The sequence below is a fragment of the Diorhabda carinulata genome, chromosome 6 (assembly GCF_026250575.1).
Source record: "Diorhabda carinulata isolate Delta chromosome 6, icDioCari1.1, whole genome shotgun sequence".
Taxonomy (NCBI): domain Eukaryota; kingdom Metazoa; phylum Arthropoda; class Insecta; order Coleoptera; family Chrysomelidae; genus Diorhabda; species Diorhabda carinulata.
This window is the reverse complement of record NC_079465.1, coordinates 27,431,977-27,459,646: the sequence shown is the minus strand read 5'-3', so window position 1 is coordinate 27,459,646 and position 27,670 is coordinate 27,431,977. Positions and strand designations below refer to the sequence as shown.

General features: G+C 33.3%; 1 protein-coding gene across 1 annotated transcript in view; it reads right to left on the bottom strand.

Annotated features, from left to right (window-relative positions):
* Positions 1 to 27,670, bottom strand: part of LOC130895269 (disintegrin and metalloproteinase domain-containing protein 10-like) — a 226,273-nt gene that overhangs the window by 157,250 nt on the left and 41,353 nt on the right. The window contains exon 2 of the mRNA XM_057802492.1: positions 5,293 to 5,443. Within this exon, the coding sequence (XP_057658475.1) occupies positions 5,293 to 5,443 (151 nt within the window). The remainder of the gene's footprint in view (positions 1 to 5,292; positions 5,444 to 27,670) is intronic.

The window sequence follows — 27,670 nt, the reverse complement described above, 5'->3', positions numbered from 1 at the left end:
AAGTAGAGGCAGGCCGCCAACAAGATGGAGTGACGATGTGAAGAAAATTGTAGGAAATTGGATACATACAGCTCAAGATAGAGATAGATGGTTTAAACTAGAGGAGGCCTATATCCAGCAGTGGATGGAAGATGGCTGATAAAAGAAGAAAAGAAGAAGATGAGCTTCTACCGTTGGATGCACTAAAGATGCACCATAATTAATTTTTCATTTAATTTTATTGGTGACAAAGGTGATACAACTTGTTGCCTGGCCATATTCAGAAAAAGTGCCCGATACTTTCATATTGTCGCCGTTTGAACATGGCGGAGCAAACCATTAAAAACCCCATATGTTCAAGATTTTTCATTATCTTCTCACTTCTCATCAATCTTTTAATTTAAATTATCTAGGCCCCTGCTTGAATGCATTCAGAAAAATTCAATCAAGTCGATCCACCCGTTTGGTTGCAGTATAGATGAATATCCTAGATACCGACTGCAGCGCCAACTGATTTGTGGATTTGTGATTATATATAAAGATATTAATGTACCTAAATGTTCTTGGTTTTAGGTCTCTTCTGTTCTAAAATTAGTCTTTATCAAAATATGATATTGACACTGACTCGTATTTATATTAATCTAAGATTAATCTAAGGTCTAAGAAATAAGGAATTAAAGAAATTTAGAAAGAAGATATGATGTGAATTTGTTCCAAGTTACACTGTATAATATAACGTAAAAATAAATAATTTGGATATTGTATGACACTCTAAGCAATCTAGTTTTACATGTGTACTCAAAAAGTCGCATAAGTCATTTAAACAAAGGGTTTTTATAAAGATACAACATATTTTTTATCGCCTCCACTACAATTTTCGAATACTTCGTTTGTATAATAAATTATATATAATTTATGGTTTTTTTCTGCTCAATTCCGAACTCAACAAGCGATAATTTTACATTATAATTAAGTTTATTACTCATATCCTGAACTTTCCAGAAGGTCTGCATACTTTTATTTTCTTTTCACGAAAAGTTATTGTATATGATCTTTATTCCAGCGTGTGCCGCTAATAAACAGAGAAGTTTATTTCGGTCACGACCTAAAATTTCGTAGCAGTGTTCTTTATATAAACTATCGATCTAGAGTTATCTAAAGAAAACCTATTTGGGATCGGTCAATTTATTTGATTTTATTTTGCGGATCAAAATTTGAGGCGAGTAAGCACATTTTCCGAAAAGGATTTGGAGCCGAATCCATAGTATATCCGTATAGGATAACGGATATGTTAGACCAGTTGAGAAACAAAATTTTCAATCTTGAATAAAACGTGAGAACGGTACATAACAAGAACTAGCGGTATCGACTAATGAAATATAAATTAAGGACTCATTCTGAATAAAAAACGCGAAAGTAGCGGAGAAGAAATAATTCTGAGTGACTCAAATATGTAGAAGTAGAGTAAATATAATCCATCAGATAAATGCACATTTTTGGTCCTTCCTCATTATAGACAATGTACTTATGCTAACATTGATCTCCGTTCTAGAAGCATTTCTGTTTCTTACAGAAATGTTATAAAAAAGTTTCTAGATCCTACCTTTTCGGTATCTTTCTACGTATATTCAGTATTCGGAGTTAATCGCAATTGAAGAAAACCCTAACCATGACCTCTATACGTCTTTTTATATTTCTCATTTTTTGTCTCAGAGTTATCCCACAATGAAATCAGGATCTGTAATAATACGATCTTCCATTTTCTGCAATTCGAAACATGATTTTCCACTCGTTCAAGTGTCTCATTTTTAAATCATTTGTTGTTTGTGATCAAGCTTCATATCTTAAAATTATTAGAGTAAAATTGAATGAGAGAAAGAGAAAATTGTATAAGTATTCCGTGAAATTCCTGGTCTATTTTTGATAAGCTCAATTTCCAGATGAAGGAAGTGAGATTATTACTGTCTTGTTTTGTGAGATAAAACAGTAAAGTTGAAATATTTTGCTGAATTTGCTATAAAAATAAACGATGTTGTATCTATTTTATAAAGACTAAACGTTTTTGATACACGCAGGTTATCCATAACGTATTTATTTATCATCAAAATATATTTGCATTTATTGATTGTAATATTTTATTTTTTGTTTGATAAGACTGCGGTAGCATCACTTTATTTTTCTAAAACGCATTGTATGAATCAGAAGGTTTTGATTCAAGTTTGCACGTTGAGTGACCGTACTCAAGTCATCTGGGTCATGAGGGTAATGAAAATTTAGAAGAGGGTTGCTACTTAAGTTGGACAAATAAAAACAAATATTTATAGCTGAATATAGCTTGAAGCCAATTCTCCATTTCAAAATATGTGATTTGAACGCATTAAACGCTTCGTCCCGTGTGGAAAAACGTTGACCTCGCAACTATTTTCCATCTTGGTGATTAAGAAAAAACGTTTTTGTTCGAATTGATGTGTGAAAGCTCGCATTGTGGTAATAAAGAATCAGTCTTCCTCTGCGATTGGTTTTCCTGATTTTGGATGACCTTCTCAAACTTCATCCTGTAGCAAAGTGCGATCACGATTGAATATGGAAAACTAGCGAAATACGGTGGATAGAGATCACCAAAAGTCGAAGCGATTTGATCGACACTGCTGTTGGTTGAATCCACGTTGAAAGTCATGGAAAATCATCGTATGAAAATGTCCGCGATTTGATTCCATTTTTTGACCAAAATGAATGTTTCAAGTATCTATAAACAACTCTAATAGCACACGTTCTGAGTACGTTCACCATTGAAAATGATGACAATGTCAGATTTGACAAATTCACATCATGTGTTGCCATATATAAAAACTCAAAAGTAACCTTCGTACTTAATGGCGAAACAACCTGCGTCCATGCCATGCTATGTATCACTTTCATTTTACATACATTAGTAGAGAAATTCAGCAGGTCAAAGAAAAGCGAGCTAGTCCATATTAAATCAAACTAGTTTGTTAACATCTACGTAAAGTTATGTTTCACACAGTTCTAAAAAACAAATGATGTATGTGACATTGAGTATACCGGTTTCCGGGCGATATATCGGCAATTTCCTCAAATTTTGAAGGGTCTTTAAAAAAAACTCATATATAAAAATTGAAACAGCACAAATCGGGAGATTGGCACGCCCACAACAAATTGCTTCCGATTGAGATGAGGCGTTCTGAGAATTGCTGTCTCAACTCAATCGGGAAGCAAATATACAAATAATTTAACCGTTAAAAATTCATGTTCAAGTACCGGCTGGAATCCACTGAGACTCCGACTAATAATTACAGCCGAGAAAATTGCCCAGCCCACTTTGACTTCAGGTGAATGCAAAGTCCTTCCATGCAATTCGCTAGGAAAATCAGAGTTTTAGAGATCACGTCCAAAGTATTCCAGAAGTGGTCAAAACTCATTCTGAAATGGAAGCATCCAGGAAGAACACGTAAAAAAAGATCAATTCCAAAATAAGAAATTTACATTTGAAGATTATAAATAGAGATCTGAGAGTAGGGGACTAGAATGAAAGGGAACTGTCGAGAACAGAACGGCGAATTCATAAAAGAATATTGCGGAGAAGAAAAATAAGAATAAACTCTCTACATACCTTATTCGACATGGTTATTAGCAAGAGTCACATTTTTATACAAAGAAAGTAACATATACCTTAAACAGTTGACGTAGTATATCTTTTTAAGATATAAGAATAGTTGAGAAAAACATTGCCAACAAACTATTAACACTACCACTTTACCAACACTCACACATTTAGTTTACCTTTAGTCTCTGAAGACAGTAAATTGGTTATCGATACGCGCGTGCATATTCATCACAATTCTGAACCGAAAAGATTTTTTTTTTATACAAACGGCAAAAAAAGTCATGAAATTTACGTTTGAGCGCTGAACGCTGAGCGATCGTTTTGAAATTGGAGCCCCAAAACGCCATAACAATGAATGTTGTTGGTTAAATATTAGAAATTTGTTGAATACCGAAAAAACAATCATCCTACTCTGGATCTTTCCGAAGAAAAGGCACATAATTTTAAAGCAGTATAATTTCAGCTGTTCTAAACAAACACAAGCCTTTTTTCTTTCCGAAATAAGCTTTAGAAAGTCAGTTTTCAAGAAAGTTCTCTTTTCCATTACAGCTTAAATAATGAATAATAGTCCTGTGGTGCATATTAGAAAATATGAGTTCACAAAATGGACTTTTTGAATTCTGGTTGAAAAAATGTTTGGTTAAAACTTCATTATAAAGAAAATGAAGACATGAAAAGTTATGACAAAGACAAGGGAAATATACTGTGAAAAAAAAGGATACTCGCCATAGGCGTTGCTAGGGAAAATAGAACTTATAACAATGGCACAATATTTTTTTGATTCGCATGGTGATCAGTATGATTATTTATTCGATACAATATTCATCCAACAATAAGTCTCAGTACCTATAAGTGACATTATCTAGCAATTTTTTTTCTAAACTGATTTTATTTACTTTTTTGTTAATCAATCTGGATACCATTCCAGAAAATGAACTTATGAACAATATGATTGGGGATTTTTGACTATTATTTCATAACACTCTGTCTCAAATAATTCAGGTTTCTGAATTCCACGCCATCAAAAATTGAGTGGCGCTCAAGATATTGAATGTAGCTATCAAAATTTTTCAATTGAACCACGACCCAATCCTGCCAAATGAAGAGGTGCCGTTCGGTGTTTGACACAATAAAAAATACTTGTCACTATGATTCTGACACAATAAGATCTTCCAGCTTCATTCAAATTACGAGGTATACTCAAAAAATACACTTAACGAACTTCTCCAGAGGTTTCTGAATTCCATGCCTTCAAAAATTGTGACACTCAAGACATTGAATGTAACCATCAACATTTTTCAATTGAACCACAACCCAATCCTGCCAAATGAAGAGGTGCCGTTCGGTGTTTGACACAATAAAAAATACTTGTCACTATGATTCTGACACAATAAGATCTTCCAGTTTCATTCAAATTACGAGGTATAATCAAAAAATATCACTGAACGAACTTCTCCAGAGGTTTCTGAATTCCAAGCCATCAATAATTTAGTAACGCTCAAGACATTGAAAGTAACCATCAACATTTTTCAATTGAACCATAGTTGTAACTGCACTTGTTTCAAGTAATATGTATAATAAAAGGAAAAACCTTCTTAATAAAACAATGAACGTGAATGGTTGGTTTATCCATATTTCCTGCATTCTATCAAATCATCGGATAATTGAAACAAATTTTGAAATCTTACCTGTGGTGTCCTCTTACGTCAAAACGTAAAAAATAACGAGAATCACTACCCGAACTTCTCCGAACGCGTTTATGTTGCGACACTAATGAACTTGGATCGTAATGCGCAGGCTCATAGTATCGAATCCAAGAGTTCAAGTTAAAATCTGAAACTGAAAAGAAAACAGTGATTATTTGATGGTTTCTCCAATTACTTTTTTATATTATAGTTAACGTGCTTGTGGCTCATTATATTTACTTGACGTACAAAATTTAAAATATCTGGTTTTATACGTTTTATGTCGTAGAGCTGACCATAGATAAACCATTTATACTCCGCCTGGATATACCAAACCTGGTCAATGTAATTTGTTGAATGTCACGTAGACCCGAAGTAACGTGATTCCAATGACTTTTACTTCATCAATTTCGACGTGAGAAGGAACCCATACAATGGAGACCGGAGTATTTTGATTTCTCGGAAGTTTATACTTGTGGTGTGTATATCTCGAATATCCAATAAATGCATAGTTGACGCAATTTATTAATGAAGAATAATCTGTGCGGATTGGTATGCATGTATTTGTTTGCTGTTGCACATGTTTGAAAGCTTGCAAGATAGCAAATACTAGTATGTGGTTAGGTTAGGTCAAAAAAAGCCAATATGAACTAAGTTGAACCCACGCAAGGACAAGGTTGATAGAAATCAAAAAGATGTTCTTAATATTGTCAAACATTTAAAAGTTAGTTATTGCACGTCTAGGAATTTATGTAAGCAAACAATCTGTACATTTAAACAAACCGTGAATTGTTTTCTACTAGTTATAGATAATCAAAAATAAAGGTAAGGTATATCATTGCATGTAGAATAATTGTATTACAAGTATTGAACTTGATGGTAAATTGTTATGTAGTGTGTGATTATGTGATCTAGAAAATGCCGTTCAATTTTCACCCTGTACTCCCGATTGGGGTAAGTCTTCATTTATATCAATCATCGGAATGGGCATGAGACGTAAGCTTCATACCTCAACGTAATCATACACCACAATACACATTAAAGAGAGAAGAGATTTTATAGGCTCCGATGTATTTACTTGTATCTAACTCCAGCGTTATTTTTTGAGAGGTTCAACAACTCCATCTAGCGATAAATATTTTAATAATTGTATGCCTTTATTTTGAATCATGTATATCCTCATCAAAATGATGCTGTATAAAAAAATCATACGAGTAGGGCCGTCCCTTAAGAAATACAGGTTTATTGATTTATCGTGGCCCACAATTAACTTTATTATTTTTTAACAACCTTCTGGTTTAACAACCGTCACAAGTCATTGTTTTTTTTCTTTTACTACATGCTTCACAGAATATTGATTTAAGCAAACACGGGATAGCTTCTGATCTGTAACGGTTACTGATACAGCGGTGAATTAATCATTTTAATAACAAATTTGATTGGATACACGAATTAAATTGCTTGGCTCCTGGACTAAACCGATGCAATGTCGAAATTCTTTTCGGTTACCCTCGGAAAAGTGTCAACAACACGTTTTGCTCAAGAACTAATTAGTTGTAGGGTAGCGTCGACACTTGGGGAAATCGACAAAAAGCATTCATTGATGTGAAACTTCGTAGTATTTTGCCGGAATAGCAAAATAAATGGGGATGGGAAATAATTTAAATTTCTAAAGTTATAATATTGATTTGTTGTCAACCCTCATTTTGAGGAATGATTACAGAAAGAAATATAAAAAAAGGGAATTTTTGCAAATCATTTACGCATATAAAAATGAGAAATATGTCAATCCAAAGACATAAGTAAATGGAGCCACATTTATATTTTTCTTTTATAAATTTCAATGGTAACGGAAAAAAATTGTTTTGTGATATATTTGGATCAAATTCCAATAGGTGTTTGTGATGAGATGCGTCATCGGCTGCGTAATTTAATTCAATAAAAACGTCATGAAAATGACTAAAATGAAATTCAAATTTCAAGACTGCAAAATTTCAACTAGTAATTGAATTGATTTTGAGATATGGCAACACTGATGTGATTATGTCAAATCTGACACTGTCATCATAATGTTTGACATTTTTAATGGTGGACATGTTGTCATACGAGTGCAATTTGAGTTGTTGAAAGATACTTTTGGTGATGAAGCACCATCTTGAGCCACCGGTTTCGCTAGGCAGATGATGTGCTAAAAAATATGGATTACAAGATCGTCATGTGATATACTGTGAGATTTAGACATACTTAGTTTCATTCAGATACATTCAAAATCGCATTAACATTTGGCTGTCAAGAATATTTGTTCGAGTTAGATACCGCATCATTTGATAATAGCTTAAAAAAAGCTCGTGTGCGAAAAAAGCTAGAAAAAATCATCACCAATCGACTTTTTGGGTCTTTCAAGACCCCAAATCAACAACAGTGGTTTGCGCACGAAACAAATGGTCGCATAATTTTGGGAATAACTGGACATGTCTCCACCGTTTCATTAGAGCAACGTAGAACTGTAAATCGTGTTTGAAAAAATCCAGGAAACCAATCGCAAGAGACGAATCATTCTCCACAACGACAATGCGAGGTAAAAACGTTTTTGAATAGTCAAAACATCGAATTGATGAGTCATCCGTTGTAAAGTAATTGTTCAACATGGTTTTTCACTTAATCCCGCAGATAGAAAATAAATTAAGATATCAACGTTTCTCTGAACGTACATATGAAAAAACGGTTGATGCGTTCAGATCATAAGTTTTGGAAAAATGCTCCGACAATTGGTACAAACGCATGCAAAAGAATATAGATCTTAATAGAGATTAATCTTAAAAACAATAAAGCCATATCCAATTTGAAACATTTGTTTTTATTTGCCTATTTCAAAACACAAGTAGTAACTCTCTTAGGCCATTAAATATCGATAATTTTTATATAATAAATGATAAAATGAGTAAATAAAAATTAGGAGTTGATCATAGTTACGGCATATAGATAAGCAATCAAACGCTTTGCTACGTGGATTGATCTCTTCGGTGTTTTGGTGGATCTAATGTGCGTTGAGATAGTAACCACTCAAGTTTCCTATCAGCCGCAATGAATTGCTTCAAAATAGCTTCAAGTTTACGAATATTCGAAGCAATTTGATATATAATGCCTCTAAATACACAGAAATGCGTTTAGAGGAAGTTTTCGGCTCTCTGTTAAGTGCAGAAATTTATCATATTAATTATATAATACTGTTCTAAAGATCGAATATTATTGATTAGAACGACTCAATTTGCGAAGCTTTTATATTATTCTTGATTATACAGAGTGAGTTTTATGTATGGAACGCCTTAATTATCTCAGAAACAGTACGATTTTTATAAATTTTTGTGTACAAGGATCTTGTGATACGGCAGGTATTATGGTGGTAATTATACTTCGTTATTTCAAAGGAATCGCACTGTATATTTTTCGCTTTTCGGAAATCTAATGTTACCTATGCCCAAGTGTCTTCAAAAAGAACGAAGTGATATTTTATTAATATTAGGATATGGTGATAGGCGTAGAAGTCAACAAGAAAAGTGTAATATATTTAATGATTTATATCCTAACCGAAATCCCATAAAAAGTCAGTAAATTAGTAAAAAAAGTTTAACGAAACTAGTTTAGTAGTAATTTTATCCAAATCAGGGTACAGAAAAACTGCATCAACTGAAAACAAATCTTTAAATGTTTTTGTCCTGTTAGAGGACGATCCACACTTGAGTACTAGAGAAATATCCAGGAAACTTGATATTTCGCAAACATCCGTAATGAAAATTTTGCGTGATAATAAATTCCATCCATACAAAGTAACGTTGTTTCAAGAGTTTTCAGATGACGATTTTGATAGACTACAAACGCTCGCACTGACGCTCTCGCTCGCGTTCCGTTAGAGTTGGAAATCATAAAATTTTTAACTTTTTTGGCCCTATTTGGACCAATATCATATCACATCTTGGATGATTTCCACGAGCAAACCAACATAGTCTTCAGGGCTCTTCTCACACCATATACTTTCCAACACAGACCATCCCTACATACCAATATCTTTTCGGTTTTGATTAACGAAATAACGCAAATAACACCAGGAAATAAAAAGAAAATGGTTGAATTCAGTTATTGCTGCTGCGCAAGCGTAACCATATGACCTGGATATCTGTTTTCATTGGCTAGACGCTGGAAGGCAAGCTTCGAAAAGTTTTTACCGGGAGCGCGGGCATTTCGTATTCATAAATCACACTCCGTAATCTGTTATAATTTATATTGAACCCGAAGACACATTAGCGTAAAAATTTGTAAATTGACTTTTATCGTTTTGGCGTTTCGATCCTTGTTAAAATGTGAATTTTTACAAAAATTTCAATTGAAAATTTTCTTAAATTTTCAATATATTTTTGTTGTGGTTCTAGTGGTGTAATTAGATGACGAAATTGAGAATTTTCCACTAGAAAATAGAAAAAAATGCCGTTTTTTAGCCAAAGTTTCTAATAAATGTACTTTGTACTTTGTCTTATTTGCCGACTCTTCATTTTATTTTTAAAAATGAGACTTATCACCCTAACCCCTATGTCAAAAATTGAATCTCAATTCTCTGAAATAACGAAAATAAAAACTAACATTACATGCTACAAATCGACATATTACATCATCAAAAGTTATATATACATTTTGATTGTTTTATTGACGTTTTCTTTTGTGTTTGCTTCCCTATCCTTCGTTTTGTTTTCTCATCTCTTAATCGGTTTGTTTTAGGTATTAGTAAGAGACCAGTTCCATGTCAATAAGTTCGTAACATAGCAATAAATCACACCAAATTTAGTTCATATCATAAATAAACCTTCTGTTCCACTGGCTGGTATGAAAATTTAATCCAGCATATTTTTAAAATGAAATAGTGCTCAGTTGATCAAGAAATCTCTTATTGAAGTTGGATTGTTGTAGAACAAAACAACATACATCAATCTTTGGAAATGTTCGACTTTAAAATCGTTGAGTCCTTTCACGTCTGTTTCTTTCTTACGATACAGATTATCTGCTACGTCAAACTCGATTTTAAAATGACAAAACTAATGGCACTAAGCTTCTCGATGTGAAATTATGGCGACGTTCGGTCGTGAGACGTTTTTACAAAATTACACTCGAACTAGTATAATCTACGGTTGGTTTTTTTTCTTTTTGCTTTCGCTCGATTCGTTGTAGTTTATAACGTTAGCAAATATTTATACGGTGATCCAATATGGTTACTTGGATTTCTTGTATATAAGTAGGAAATTTAACGAATTAAAAGGAAAAAAGTTAAAATAGATCAAAAAAACTATTTTATAATGATCTGACCAATATCATCTCCACTTCTACTCAGTGTCTTCATGTTCATCACCTTGGTTTCACTTCCATATATTAATGTAGTTGTATACCTTCTTTTTTATGTCTTTGCGTAATTGTAGTTTCTCGAATATTGTCTTATTTAGAGCGTAGAATGTTCGATTGACCCTTCTAACTGGTCACTTTATCTCTTTTTTCAACACCCGTATAGCTTCATCTGTATGTGGGTTTGTGAGCTTGTTATTTTTGTAACTCTCCTTTCTGGAGTTAAATCATGACGTGGACGCCCTTTTCTACGGCAGTTCTATTCTTTCCTATCCTATATTTTGTTTAATTTCCTACAATCTTCTTCCTCGATTTTCTCCTGCTGATTGTCTGCTGGCCTTGGAGCTTCTTGCGATGATTCCTAGTAGTGTATGATGACCCTAGAAATGGATTTTTTTCCAGCATGGATTTCCTTACGATGAATCCTACTAGTCGTCATTTCGCCTTTCTCGTCTTGTCCACTAGATAGTCGACGTGTTTCTTGAACTTCACACCTTATTCGACAATGACTTCTATGGATCATTTGATCTTGGTGATAATGCAATTGTTGTTATTTAAGTTAAGCATCCAATATTGTTAGTAAATGGCATAATATTGGTTAGCCATTATTTCTCTTTTTTCTAAATAACCTTAGTGGCTCAAAAAGCAATCTATCTGTCAACTTTTGCAGAGTTACTTATACCTCAAATTGCTCCTGTATTGTAAATAAACAAATATTTAATGTTTTCAAATGCGTTACTCAAAAAACATTCCAAGCATCAACGGAAGTATTATTTCACAAAGAATTTGAACGTATCTCCCCGGTATAAGTTTCGATTTTATTCATTCAGTTCACGTACTTTATCTACTGCCAGAACAATTGTTCAACGTATTTGAGTTCTTCTTCCAAAACTTTTCTAACTGATACTTTTCAGGGGAACATTACGATTCGACTTTAAAAGACTTTGCTGCGGGAAAGTGGGTTGGTTACTTGAGTTTTTTCTTTATTCTCTCTGTTTTTTTTTGTTTTTGTACTTTACTGATTGTTCCCAAATTACTGAAAATGTTCAAGTTACCCCTGAAAATTTAGTTGTATTATTTGTGAGCTCGAATAACATCTCACATTATAAAGTGCCAGAAGCTATAACACTATTTTCCCTACATACCCTTGACGTATTTGAATAATCGCTTCTACTTTCTCCATTTGGTGTAAACGTAAAAATATTAAATTGTGCTTTGAAATGCCAGTTTCGAAAAATACGAGAATCGTAGTAGAAATAGAAAATGCTTGGAATTATTCGTTGTGAGTACTAGGTATTAGATACTCCTCCAGGTACCGGTGGCATTTCTAATCGTCCGGGATTCCTATAGCATGGAGATGGCGTCTAACATAACCTTGCCTGGTTAGAAAGCGAGTAGCTGGTCTAATTTCGCGAGTTTCTATCTATCCCGCAGTTTGCGGGATAGATAGACTATTTTAACTACAGGTGGTTCTGCTGATCAGAGTCTAAGGAGCAAATCAACCCTTATTTCTCTAGCGACCGGATACCCAATCAAACTCAACCTTGCAGTCATTACTCGTCAGTTCTTGTAGGACTTTCTTGAACTCAAGCAAAATCCTAGAGCACACAGTTTTAGTCGTTATGTATATGCTAGAAACTTGATTATGGTATTAACTAAAATCTCTCTATTATTCTTGGGTTTTCTTCTATGCATGTTTTTATTGTAACTTAAACTATCACTTTGATCACATATAGTCCGGCATCTTTTGGGTGTATCTTCACTATTCTAAAGCCTTACTTTCAAGGATCCAAGTCGTAAATAATAAATATTTTATATTAAGTATTGAAAAAAAAATTTTCTTGTTAAAGATTGACAATATATTCGTATAAAGACAATTTAAAAGTATCGTGGGGTATATTTCTACTGTTTATTTGCCTACTTCATTATACAATACTTCAGACTCGTATGCTATAGACCTTTTTTATATTCATACATGAGTTCTTAGTCTATTTTGACGTTTCGACTTTTCTTCAAGTCTTTTTATGAGTTTATTATTTATAATAAAGTTATCTGATACCTCTTCTAATTTAAAACGTTTTTTTTATTGCGGATTCTGAGTATCTGAGTATCTTTTCATACACTAGAAGTGAGTGCGATCTGCGAAATTTAAGTTTAAATGTACCAACGCTTCATATTCAATAGTCATCACTTAATATTCACTCTAGCACCGTGGTTCTTTTAATTCCAAAATAAGAGCATTACATTATCCTGATGAGATATAAATAAATCGAAACCGGTCAAGAATTATACTTTTCTCATTGTAATTACGAGCCATCAGGAAAGTCGATAGCTACAAAAGAGTTTATGAGCGTTACAGTTTTCGTATGAGATTTAATTTAATATTCGTCGCGGGATATAGCCAGGAAATTATTTGTTTTCTCCTCCAAAGGACAAACCGTCATACCGTTATTTAGAATCATTATTTTCGGAACCAAATTGTTCAGTATATACAACGGCTTCCAAGATATATGACAAAATATAATAAAAAACAAAACTTTTATTATAAATCTTCAAATGAATTGATGTATCGCCAAGTATGATATCCATAAATCTTCTAATTCTCACAACTTTACCCAACTATCACTGATTATTCAGTACTGATTAAATATTCATTCACCTGTAAACTTTTCCCAAACCAATTTCCTTTGTTTCTGAACACCACTGCAGTAAACTTACCAACCAAAACATTTCATCCCCCTTTAAGTCGAGGAGATATTCTGAAATCCATAAATCAAGTTACTTCCTGAATATTCTAAAACGTGGGGTCTCGAATTTCATTCACGAAAACACCAGACATTGGAAAACTTTGCAGAAGGGCAACTAGATAAAGTAAATGACTAACGCAAGATACTAGCAACTTTACGGTGAAATAGGTAAATAATACGAGGGTTGCTATTATTTACTTTTGGACTTAGTTATACTGACATATCTGGCGTGAGCTTTGCATTATTGAACATCTCAAACATTTTGTAATTTCAGTTTTATTTACAGTCAACTAAAAAATGCAGTGGCTCATATAAAATTAATCTTAAATCTTAAACAATGAAAAAGGGTTATAATTAACAGTGAAGCGAGATAGTTTATTTGAAACTAGCCTATCAATATTCAGTATCTCCTTCACTAACCCCAATAACAGTTCCTGATCGCTTTTTCATGGATCGAATGAGTTCTTCTACTTTATCTTATTCGATGCTATCCCATTCTTCAGTCAGCGCCGTTGTGAGGTCAGAATTCGATACTGGCGCAGGATTTTTATCCCGAACTGTTCTCTCAAGTTTATCTCATGAATCCTCGATAGAATTTAAATCCATAAGCAAATCCATACCAGCGATTTCGATGTTCTGTAAATATTCCCGTACGGAAGCTGCAGTATGTGAACGAGCAGTGTCCTGCATTAGGATGATTCATTTGAAAATGATCCAACAGTAGCTGTTGTTGACAAACTCCATCATACGTGTGAGAAAGATGATATTATTGAAGATTTTCAAAGAAAAAGATTAAGACGACAAATGCTTGTGTTAAAGAAAAGACTGAAGACAAAGAAAATCAAAACAAGTGGAGAATAAAAGAGAAACGGTCCAAGAAATAATATGGCCATCAGACACGGATAGGTTGGATAAGATGGCCACTTAATTAGTATAAAAAAAGTTAATTAATAAACTGTCAATTGATAAATCATCATCAAAGTCTGTAAAACCAAAGTTGATTAATAAAAGATGAATAATAAAGTACAGATTTTCATATCTACCTTAAGAAAAAACAGGCAGATAGGAAGGCCAAAGATGAGACGTCAGAATTTGCTAACTATGAAACAATCATCGAGCTGACTACAGAGGATGTATTGTTGCGAAAGAGCTACACAAACTCATCAATTATTTTCATTTTTTTGTACATTACATCATTAATAATACATCATCTGACTGTATTTGTTCTAACCAATTTCGTTCAATTGTTAACTTTTATTAATGTTATTCCTGTCTATTAATAGGTTCTTGGGATGTTGGATGGTATAAATAGATTAATAATTCCTTCTGCTTCACCAAACGTTTCAAAGTATATAAGGCTAATCAACTAACAGTGGTCGACCTCAACTGTCTATACCAATTTTTCCGCAAAAGAAAAACGTTGAAGCGAAATTTACCTGACATATTAGCCATTTTCTGCCTATCCCAATTTTATACGATGTCTCTGCTTGTGACTGATGTGTTCTTTAATAATTCAAAAGCATACTCAGAATTTTTTTAACGTGTTTTAAGGTCGCAAGAACGAAAGTAGCAGTAAATAAAATGAGTTGAGAGGAGAATATACCACAGGCGTCGTCTAGATTCGTATGAATAAAGGATAATTTACTGCGATAATAGTTATTTATGAAACAAGAGCGTGAAGTGATATTTTTTCGCGACGAGTGTGATACAAATTTTTTCTACGATCAAATGAGAAAAAATACTTTTCTTTACTCACATATTACATATCGTAGGCTTAATTCTAGCATTTCGCAACCCACAAAATTTTACAGAAGAGCTAAAAAATGATTCTGAATAGGACTTATGTTAATTCAACAGTTGAACGGTAAAAGTACGAAGTAATTTATTGAAAACAAAATTATAAACATATATTTATGACAAAATTTAACAACTTAAGTTACATAATCTGATAATCCAACACGAAAACTAATTTTAATTACTCAAATTAATATTTACAGAGAAATTAGGATGATTTTTTATATTATTGATTAGAACATTTGGTAATTTCTTTCTTTCAAGGCCCAGGATCAAGAAAATCGAGAAGTGTGGATTTGGGCACTGGCTCCAACAATCCAGAGATTTTTGCTCATGCTTTCGACATTAAAAGTCGTCTCTTTTATATGGTTGAGAAAATTTCCGGTGTAGCCTTCTGCAACAGTAGAAGATGTCCACCCACCATGTCATTTAACTGCTAATATATCTACTCCGAAATCGGCGAGTAGAGAAACAGACGATCGTCCTAGAAATACCTGGCCCGACCAAGAGTAGGCGGTAGTTGCTTGAAAAATTCCACTGTATTAGAAAATACACAATCTATACATCATAACTTTCAAATTTTTAGACACCACGTCAATAATGATACCGTTATATGATATAATACTTTTACTTAAAAGGAATTAGTCCAACCAATATAAAAGCTGAACTAGATTCCACTCCTTCGTTATCAACAGTAAAATATTTTGTAGCAAAGTTGAAACGAGGCCATACGACGACTTGCGAAGACCAGCATCGCAGTGGTCGACCAATTGTAGTGACGACTCCAGAAACGTCTAAAAAAGCGGTACTGGATGATAGTCGATGTGCGAGCTAGCAGACATAGTAGACATTTCAAAAGTGCGGTACATTTCATATTCACTACAAATTTGAACATGAGAAAGCTTTGCGCGTGATGGGTGTCGTGTTTGCTCACTGACAAACACTCTGGAAACTTGGAGAATACACCAGAGCAGCAATATATGGAATTGCAGAATGTACCAACTTAGAAAGAAATTATCATTATCAAGATAAATTCTTCACAAGACCTAAAACTTTTTGTTGAATCGGCTACAACACTATGAAGAAAATACAAAAAAGGGAATAGATAGCAAAAAACACAAGCCGGAACAATATACAGAGACAAAAGATACTTTTGGGAAACTATAACCAAAGATTTCTATTCGTTGAGAAAATTATGTTGAGATTTTATTAGATTTGTTCCACACTTAATGAACCGTTTAATAACAAGTTTGGAAAATCATAATACTCCGATTAGTAACTTGATTCTGCAGGAAGATGAAGCTTCACTATTCTTTTATTGATTTAGACAATGAGTAAATTATATAACTGTCACGATAATAGAGCTTCAAGCACAAGTTTTTCGAAATATTGGAGAGGTATTAGAAAAAGTATAAGCCTAGAAAATTTGATAGAATAAGCTACGATTCATGAATTTTTCACGTTTGATTGGATGATATAAGGTACGTGAAATACATTCGCCGTTTCCTTAGATTTCTAGAAAACCACATAAATATCAAGTATTCGCTATTTTTAAAAAAAGTATTTCAACGCCTTCCTCTGAAAAACCCTTGATTCAATAAAATATGTTGGCTTGAACCATGAGTTTCAAAACACTTGTAGTTCTTTTATTAGAAAATAAATTAGATAAAGAAGGAATTTGACAGCGACAGAAATTTCCAAGTTTGTACCTTTTTGAATCCAAAGCTGCTAAAAATATAGCAGAGAAACCCGCCTAAATCAGGCAACATTGGATTCCTTATGGTTACAAGCAGATTATAGACTACAGATAATGTCCTCCCACTTTTTTGGTGCTATAAAGTTGAAATACAGATTATGGAGACCCACTTCGTCTACTGAGCGAACAAATCTACATACAATGCAGTCCATATGTATGGAATAAATTCAGTTTTAGCGTTATTATGTACTATGTGAAAAAAATTTACACTATCCAAAGATTATCCCCCTCCAGCTCCTCCTCTGAATTATTAGCAGCCCCTCGAAAATTTTAAATAAGGCAACCTATCGGAAGGGATTTTAGTCTTCTATTCCACACATTAAATAAATTTTTTGAATTTGGTGCAAGCATAACTGAGAAAATTAGTTATAAAAATATCATAATGTTTTTATCACAACTCCAAAGAGGGTTTGTGAAATTTTTAATAATTAATATCCTGGTCAACACGTTTCGCAATCTACATCGATTTTTGAATCAAACGGAACAGTTAACAAACAGAACTATAGATATTGGAACAGAGAAAATCCTCACTGGATATGTGACATTAACAATAAAATTATTGGTCTTATTTTTTTGAAGGCACAGTTAATGATAAGGTTCATCTAGATTTTTTGGTTCCCTTCTTAGAGCCTACATTACAAAGACTTTTTTCTCGATTTATTTACTACCAACAAGACGGAGCTCCACCGCATTTTTCACGTACAATTAGAAATTATTTGAACGAGCTTTTCCCCAATAGGTGGATATGAAGAAGTGGAACGATCGAATGGCCCGTTAGATCTCCCGAATTGACTCCTCTCGATTACTTCTCACGGGGTTATCAGAATGAAAGATATCATTAAGATGATATTAAGAATAAAAATCGACCTGTTTCAGGTTTTGTTGAATTTATTACGTACATATGGACCGCATTGTATATGTCTTCTTGATTTCGATGTGTTCTCATCTACAGAATTTAATTTTGAACTCCCCGGTGAGGTTGAACAATATGTGAAAATGAGTTTGCATCTTGGATATCGAGCAAGTTGCGTGATCCGCATCATCTTTTTCATATATACCAGTGACCAGTGATCAACTCAATGATTAGCCTAAGCTGATTTTATTTGAGATAAATGACGGTCACTCAGTACCTTCAATGTCACTCAAAAGAGAATTTTGACTTGTCGGATGTTTCTGGTTTCTGGATTTTAGACTTTTAACGATAGGCCGGTGGTAATTTTCAAATTGACACCCTGTATATTGAAGAATGTTTCTCAATTACAATTGTATCTTGATATACATTTTGATTTTAATATGAAAAATGTCTCGCTTATAAAAGTGACTATTCCAAATAAAAAGTTGATGGCGTGTAAAAGGTTGCATGTTTAAATTTACTATCTCTTAATCTAATTCCGATGTTATTTATTACATTACGGTTCGCTTTGAATAGCGATCAGAATTAGTAAGATATACAAGACGTACACACAAGACAGCTTTTAAACTTATATCTATGTATCACGTATTTTCATGTTTTACGATTAGATTGGGGATTATTCAAGATATTATCGAGTCATGGTGAAATAAATTCATTTCTAAATAATTTGATATATAAGATGGACACAACTATCAAACTGTGATTTATTTTTTTGGAAAATGTCAATCCAATATATATTGGAAAGTAACGCTTTCTCTCATTAAGATTTTTCTGGAAATTATATCAATTTTTCTCAGTTCTAGCACTAAATGAAAATTTATGAGTCTATGTTTGAGCGCTGCTGAGTAACGTTTATTTTGATATCGAAGCCATAAATTTTTTTCAAACTTACTTTAACTATTGCAAAGAACGCTTAATAAGAAGTCTAATAAACAAAAAATTGTGATGTGAGTAACGGGTGTCCGGCGGCAGAATTAGGATTTGAATTTTCTCTGCAATCGAAGCGTATTTCAAACCTTACCTAATCAAAGATTCGTGTGTAATTGCTCGTCGAAGATTTTGTTCACATTAAAATATTCGACGGTTACGGTTAAAAATTTGATTCGATTATGGTTGCGAAGGTTCCGAGCAACAAGTTCAGCAGAAAATAACCCACGACCGGGACCCAGCAGAACGTCCGTTCTCAAGCGAGCAGATGCCTTCTGGCTTTCAAAAACTATAGTGCACGAAATATTGAAGAAGGTTCTTAAATTTCATCCATTTAAAATTTAAATTGTGGAAGTGCTTGAGCCACAATATGCGTAAAAATTGCGATTTCGCACAGTGCACACTATCTTTTGGAGTGATGGACCTCATTTTCATTTGATTTGAATGTAATCAAGCAAAATTGTCGTCATTGGTCCGCTAAAAGAAAAAACCCCCGCTCTTGAAAAATCTACAGCTACTTCAAAGTCCCCAAGTGCAAGTTTGGTGCGCGTTGTATAGTAGGGGAATAGACGTAGACGTTGTTGCTTATAGGCGAATGCTTAACGATTGTTCATTTCCGACATTGAAAGAACATCATGTCTTCACTTCAAAGACATGGTTTCACACTTCTAGGGAGACCATGGCGCTGCTTTATGGTTTCTACCCTAGCAAATTGATAAGCCGTTGGCCACCCAGGTCCTCTGATCTTACCCCCATGGACTTTTTCTGATAGGGTATTACGTCCGACGTAACGGCCAACATTTGGACAAAGTAATTTTTAGAAAATTAAACCCGAAGTTGTCTACCTTATATTGATTGAAAATAAAAATGCATATGTTCTGTAATTTTTTTTGTTATATAGATTTTAAATCCTAATTTTGCCAACCTTGTATTTTTGAGGTTTACGTTAAAGCGCTGATATATCGTACGTTTTGATATTGAAGTTTTTCAACTATTGCAAAGGACGCTTAATAAGGAACTTATTAATAAAAAATTGTGATATAAGTATTTTTATTTCAGTTTAATTATTACATAATTCACATGTACGCAATGTCACATCGTTAATATTTGCACATATTGATTATATCTGTTACATGAAATACATTTCATTTCTTTGTTTTGTTCACCACAGTATAAACATTTTTTTAATATAACATTTGTGCTCGATTAAATGATGTATTTCCATTATTGGCGGGCTAAAATCCGTATTTACAGTAATATTTTTGATAATAATTTCAGCGTAATATACTTTATACACTCCACAATTCCAGGCATCTTTCTGAATGGGATAATAAAAATGTATTACTTCTAAATTAAAAATATTTACCGTTTTTTGAACTGTGCTATTATCCTTTCAAAGTAATATTTTGCCTTTTTACCGCAATTGACCAAAGAGACAAAAAAATTAACAATATATAAAGCAACATCCAGTGTAAAGAATTAATGAATAGTTTTGTGTATGGAAATTTCGAATATTTTCCTTTATATAACATAAAATTAGTTTATAAAAGATATAAATGGTGGTTTTGGGACTGTTCAAGTTTTACGTAAGCAGATATATTACTATTATTTACCCCCATTCTCCCTATCAGCAAAAGTAAACAAATTAACAGTCTTGGGTCCATGAAAGACGAATCCATGATATTCGATTCGATGATATTGGATGTTTGCTGCTCAGTGTTGTGAGTTTGCTAATTTTCATTCGATTTTGGAATGTCTACGTCGTTCTCATCGAACCATTCAACATCATGTTGCTGCAAATTCCTGCAAATTTTTTTTATTTCTGGAGATTGTCATGACAAATATCTTTTAGATTTCTTTTCATATCATCCATGTGTTTCTTCTGGGCAACTGCGTTTTGCAACTTCCTGTTTTTCTGTTTTTATTTCCACACGAAACTTAATGATCCGTTCATCAACTTCAGCACGGCTTGGCATAGTATCTTTGGCAGAATACAAAGCATTCAAATTTTTTTCGAGTAGAGCAATCTTATTTTTCCATTCTTGAGAAGGTTTTGCTCTCTGTTTATCTGCATTCTCATTATTTTCGCATTGCTGTTGTGATTCTTTACCGGGCTTGATTTTATCTGCTTCTTGTTTTCCAATATTTGGAGCTGGCTGTATAATTTGTGTTTTTTCTGTAGGTTTACAGGTAGTCGTTGCCTAAAAATGAAAACTTTCTATGGTTCTGCTGAAGATTCTATTATTAATCTACATAAATACAAAGTGTACAATAAAAAACTGCATTTAAAGATGATTTAAAACCGGGAATCGAACCCATGTGACAGAAATCATAAGAAATGAATCTATATAATTGATATTATCCCCATACTTTGAGAAAGGCCATGAAGTATTTACGTTTAAATTATTGTTAAGAGAAATTTTTTGGAGATTTCTAATATTTATAACGTGATCATCATCTAGATTTTCCTATATTTTGGGTATTTTTTTGTTTCAGATACAACAAGGCAAAAAGCAGATTTCAAATCAGCACTAACTGGGGGTTAAAAAGCAGCTCAAGTTTTTAAATCAATTCCAAGTGTTAAGTGGTACTAATAACGGAATATTTTCTGTCAACGTTCGACAATATACTATTCGAGAGAATCAAATCAAACATGAGGATCCGAATTTGGTATTAACTCGAATCAAAGTTTGTTAACCAAATAAGAATTTATTTTCCAGTAGAGTTTATTGTACTTGTTTAAGCAAACTCTGAATCAGAACGTATTTTATCAACCTGGGAAAAAGCAGAAAAGCTCTTGTAATTACCGCAAAAAATATTTTACCCGAATCCGGAAGAAATATGTGACCTAGTTCGCGAACGAAACGGAACAAACAGCTATGAAAACAAAATCCGCTAAGGGAGCTCCAAAAGTGTAATAACTTTCGTTTCTTTGTGGAATAGTAGTTTTTATGACAATTATAATAAAAATATTCATTACTGAAATATAGGTTGAAGTAGGATATTAAATTATGTAATTCAGGGACCAGATTAAGTTGAAGGCTAGAAAAAAAATTGTATATGGTACAAAAAGGTTATTTGATCACGTGAACTCTGTACTTTTTCTACGAATGTTGTTTTTATTTGTTCAGAATTAAAATGCGTAAAGCATATTACATTAATTAATTTTCATATTTTAATTATATATGAATAATTTTGGAACGTAACTTTTGGGTACGTTGTTTAATTTCAATACATTTTCGATTCCACTACACTTTGATATTTTCACTCTGTTAGTCATACAGTTTTCGATATATAATTCAGCAATATTATAGGATTTCCAAGCCTTACGGCGTTTTCAAGTCAAAAGACCTGCTCTTGCTTTAATTGAATTAGTCGCATTCAAAAACTGTAGTCTACATAAAAAAATTCCGATCATCAAGTAGCGAAGATGTTCGAATTTTGTAAAACCATCTTCAGCTACACATGTAGATAAGAAAACCATCATTAAGTATTGTACAGAGTTGTACTTAATATAACAAGCGAAGTGAAATTACAGTAAAATTAAATACAAAGTTGAATGTGTTGTTTCAAAGTTTTATTTGTAACTATTTCAAATCACTAGCATCACATTCATCTTTCTCAGAATCACTGTCGTTTAAATCAATTACAAGTCTATACTGAAGTTATCATCTTCAGAGACTGAAGGTAAACTGAAATCTAATGACTTGACTTTCCTGTTTTATATTAAATTCCCACCAATAAACCTTCTCCAGCGAGAAAAAACAAAACTCCTTGGCGGAAACTTTCACATTGCTAGATGTAAGAGTAGCTTAAATAGGGACAAAGGGCCAATTCCTTACAGCCCAATTAATAGTTTAGTAGTCAAGAAATGAATGTGAAGAACCCGCTGGAATTAATTTTCGTGGGAGAAGGTTTATTGGTGGGAAAATTTAGTATAAAACAGGTAAATCAAGTCATTAGATTTTAGTTTACGTTCAGTCACTTATAGTGATCTGTAATCTTTCCTCCACGTGTCCATAAATGCTTTCAGTTATACAAGATGTAAGTAGAAGTAAGAAACGTTGAGATGTCTTCTGGATAGTGTAGGGGTTGGTAAATTGTTTCGCAAAAGTTTTGAATATTATCAACTGCCGGTGCTTTCCTTTTGTTTGTATTGTGGTTTTGGTCAGTAATTTCCTTTAGTGAGAAGTCGTCAAACTGCATCAGGACTATATTTAACCACATCTTTGTTGCTGATATGCAGTCTACGTTGCTAAATGAGAAAACTTCTGCCGAGTTCAAGAAAAGATATATATGAGATGGAATGAAAATACTGATGATTCAAGGTGCAAGAAGTAGATGGATCTTAATTAATAGCTAATAAACAATGAAAAATATTTGTCTAGGCTATTCAATTCCTTCACGAATATTTTCATTTATTGCAGTTGCATACTCAATAGTTTGATATCTTGGTTAAAATTAGAACCTTTCTGATGAAATTTAGCTACCATAATGTTCATTCACCGAACGACTGTTTCACATATGTATAAATAGAAAAACTATATTCCGTAAACCTGTAAAATAGTACCAAAATTGCGACACCACAAGTCTGCCACAGGTTGCGGCTTCTTTTATCTCAAATTTGTAAAAAGTTGTAATCTTATTTCCTTGACAAGTAAGTTCTACTACTTAAGTCGAGAACCAAGAAGTTCTGACTGATGTTATCACGTTATCATCATAAATCACGTTCTAAATAATTGAACATTCATAAGTAGGAGGCCAAAACTGACACAAAGCTTGATTTGGGGGGTTGGTACAGTGTTCTTCGAAGAGAATAATATCTTGCCAATTCAAAAACGTCCAATGTCCGGTAAATTTGCATTGGATATTCGATTTTACACTTTCCTGTCACACATAAATAACAATCATCAAAATAGATGATGGATTCTCCTCATACCATTGCAAAAGGCATGCTTCTACTCTTCTCTTTCATCTACTGAATCAACGAATCGCTGCAGCTGACAAAGCACACATTAGAAGCCCACTGTTTGTATAAATCTCGGATTGTCAAGATACTCTCATATTTTCAGAAAATGGTCTGAATATTGACCATAAATTTCACTGCAAAGCGTATGATCTGACATTTTTGTCAATCAAAAACTTGTCCTACTAAACAGAATCATTTACTCTACATTTCAAGTTCAAACTAAATAAGGTAATAGCCCACACTATAAAAACTTTCTGCGCAATGAATCTTCACGACCCCAAGTTGAGAGGGCTCGATATTTTACAATGCAAAAAATGCACAATCATTTGTCAATTGAAATGAAATCTAGCGTCTTTTATCGCGTTTGACAATAATTTGAGATAATATTTACTAGAAAATTTTATTGGACTGTAAATAATTGTTTGACAAGAAAGCATGTCTCTCTCTCTTATTTGCTTACAAAATAGAATCTAAAGAAGATATTGAATAGTGTTGGGGTGATAGGGTTTATGAGTATTTTTCCTATTATTTGGAAAGTATTAGCATTATAAAAATAATTGTTTGAACTGTGTTTTAAACATCGTGTAGGCCAATTTTATGGATCGAAAATTGATAAATACATTATTTCTATAAAAAAAGCATTCATTTCCTTGTTTCAGAATTGCTTTTTCATATATGTTTACATTTCTTTACACTGCGTTTGGAAACATGGAATTATATATCAATATTGGTTGCGTTTTTTAATTTATTTCAAACTGGAAAATGTTTGACGTGTTCATTCAGTCCAGACTGAATTTCCAAATTAATTCGATTATCGACTATTTCACAATAAAGTTGATTCAAAACCGACCATATTGAAACTATAACAGTCTTTTGGTACATGATGCACAATGGAATTTCGTATATGGTGGTTAAGCTTCCGGTTCCATAGTTTTTCAGGATTCAATTTAAAATTTGAATCAACGTCTAGTTAGTTTCCAGTTGCACTAATATGTACTCGTATCCCATTGATCCAGATCGACACGAACAACTACATATCATTAACGATACCAAACGAGTAAAAAATATACAACACGATACAAAAGGAATACAACTGCAACGAGACTCTAAACGGAGTAAACCTGCAGTATAGTAAGGAGTGAAATATCTAGGAGTCATCTTGGACAGCAAACTCTCTCAAAAGTACCATCTGGGAAAATATGCAGGGGTCTAACGATAAATATGGCTGTTACGACCGGCTATTAAAAAAATCTAAGACCTCAGTCCTTCTACCATGATGTGTTTCCGCACTATTGGTTAGACTACGCTCCCTTTGACTTGTAGCTGTTCTCACATTTGAAAATTGAGTTGTGGAAAACGATTTTCAACGAATGAGGGACTATAAGCTGCCGTGGAAACATATTCCATAATCTCACTTAAGGAATAGAATTCAATAATTAAACTATAAATGAGAGTTTTCGACATCAACTACAACAATCGATATTTCAATTATTATAGATTGGAGATTGTGCGAACATTTTTAAAGCTACTGATTGAAATTTATAGTTTACTAAGTCACATTTCGAGTTTGATTCTTTTTTAAAGTTAGATCAACAAGACTATAAACATAAGTCACTTATTTGATTGATAAATGAAAAGACTGTAGAGCATATTTATAAACTTTTATCAGACGTCCGATAAAATCTGATTTACACATCATTTAACAAACGATATATTTGAAATACAATTGATTATCATAGGGGGATGTTATCTACGACATTTTCTACGTCCCTGTTCCCTTACTTCCTGTTTAACGCAATAGTTCCAATCGGTTTTGTTCCGATCCGCACTAAATTATGAAAGCAACGAGAGGAAATAGATCAATACGAACCGACGTAGAAGAAAACTAACAATTTCCTATTTTCTTTTGTTATGTTATGTAGAAAAGCTGATGTATTGTGAAGTTTTCCTTTTCATACTTCCCAATTTATACATTCGAAGACAGACAGGGAAAATGGAATATAGATATATCCGTTAGTAAATAAAACTATGTGTTATTAAAAGTTTGATTACATAATTTCAAACTCTCAAAACACGAGTGCATACTGACTATTAAATTTCCACTAATTACTGTTTAGAGTCATAGTTAAATAAGCTTAACCTGAAATTAGTTCATTAGATTTCAATATTAGTACCTTTTAGTGAAATTGTGTTTGAACGTTGGAGAAATAACAACAATAATTATATTTCCCTAAGAGGAAATGATGTAATCTAAATCCAGTACTAGGGTAGTTATTTGAGAATAAGCAAACGGTTCACCTTCAGTCTCTGAAGACGATAACTCAGTTTTAGAAACGCACGGCAGATAGTGTGAGTACTGGTGTAGTGTGTTTAGGACGAATATACTATGCTCTAAATGAGATAATGATCTGGGAAAAAGATATAGACGAAAACAAAGAAATTAAGGTATACAAATCCTTTGCAGTACTTTTAATACAGAGGGTCACTGTAATTGTTCAATTTGATCAATGCATTCACGGCAACGTTTCTCAACGAAGAAGCAGCTCTGCAGTGAAGTATGTCAAGCTATCCGCGAAGAGTTTTAAACTCTTCAATTGCAGTTCGGAGGTCCGGGAGGGTACGTGGATCTCTTACAAAAGAAGACCAACAAAATATAATAAGGACGCTAGAAGAACTTTAACAGACAGACTAAGACAAAAACATACACACCCTCAGACATTGACATTACAGACACACAAATGATCAGCTGGATAAATGAATGGGGGGAAACTATGATAATGGACGACAACGACGACTAGACATCGACATAATGACATAAATAAAAGTAAAATCGACTTGACATTAACCTGTAAATGATGTAAATACAATAAAGAAAATTTTCCTTAGCTAATTTTTGGGATGGGTTCTCTCGACAGTGGTTCCGACGAGATGGCGTGGTAGTTCTTGGCCTAATACCGAAAGATGTGTGGGCCCTTGCTCTCGGTGTCTGGAGCACATACCCTACGAGGTGTGGACCTCACACAGAGGAGGCAAAAATCACAGTACTCATGCATCCGAGGAACCACTCGCAAAATTCCAATCTGTGATCGAAATCATCCTCGTGGAGGAGACGCGGACAGTGAACATGCTTTTCGTTTTAATCTTTTTCGACAGCGTTACCAGTCTTATGAGCGTTGTCGGACTTATGTCGACCTCTGTATATGGAAATGGTACCTGAGTAATCAACGAAAAAAAAAAGAAAAGTAAGTGAAAAAAGCTCAAACAGGAACTCATGATTAAAAAAAAGTTTTCTAAATGATGATACAAGAAGAACATGACAGAGCCTAATAAGAAGAATATCAGAAGCAAAAAGAGAAAATAGAAAAATTCGGGAAACTTAGATAGAACGAGTAGCACAGAAAGGAAGAAAATCAATGCGATGAATGAGTACAGTAGCATCAGTTAAAAGACGAGTTGAAACTAAAACCTCAACGCTCATAAGAGCATAGAGGGTTTAAGAAAAGAGGGACTGATAGTATATAGAACCACAACGGAAAATTAATGGTACTTATTTGTAACAACAACCTTGTCAACCCGTGATATTTTTTTCGACTTAAACAAACATGAGAAACCTTTATAGTATTCCAGAACAAAATTTTCCTTAGAGGATTGTGTGAGTGTGAAATGAGAAAACTTATTGTTTACTCTCGAATTCAGAGAAATATTTGTTTTCAAGTGTTGACGAGTCCGTCCCTACAGAAATCAATCGATTATAACGAGAGATTAAATATTTCATTATAATTCCTGTTAGGGGAGTATTAATTAGAATCAGCTCATCTAAAAAGATTTCCTGCATAAATCGAATAACGAAAATGTGTTGGGAATTAATTAGAATCGACAACAATTTCAAA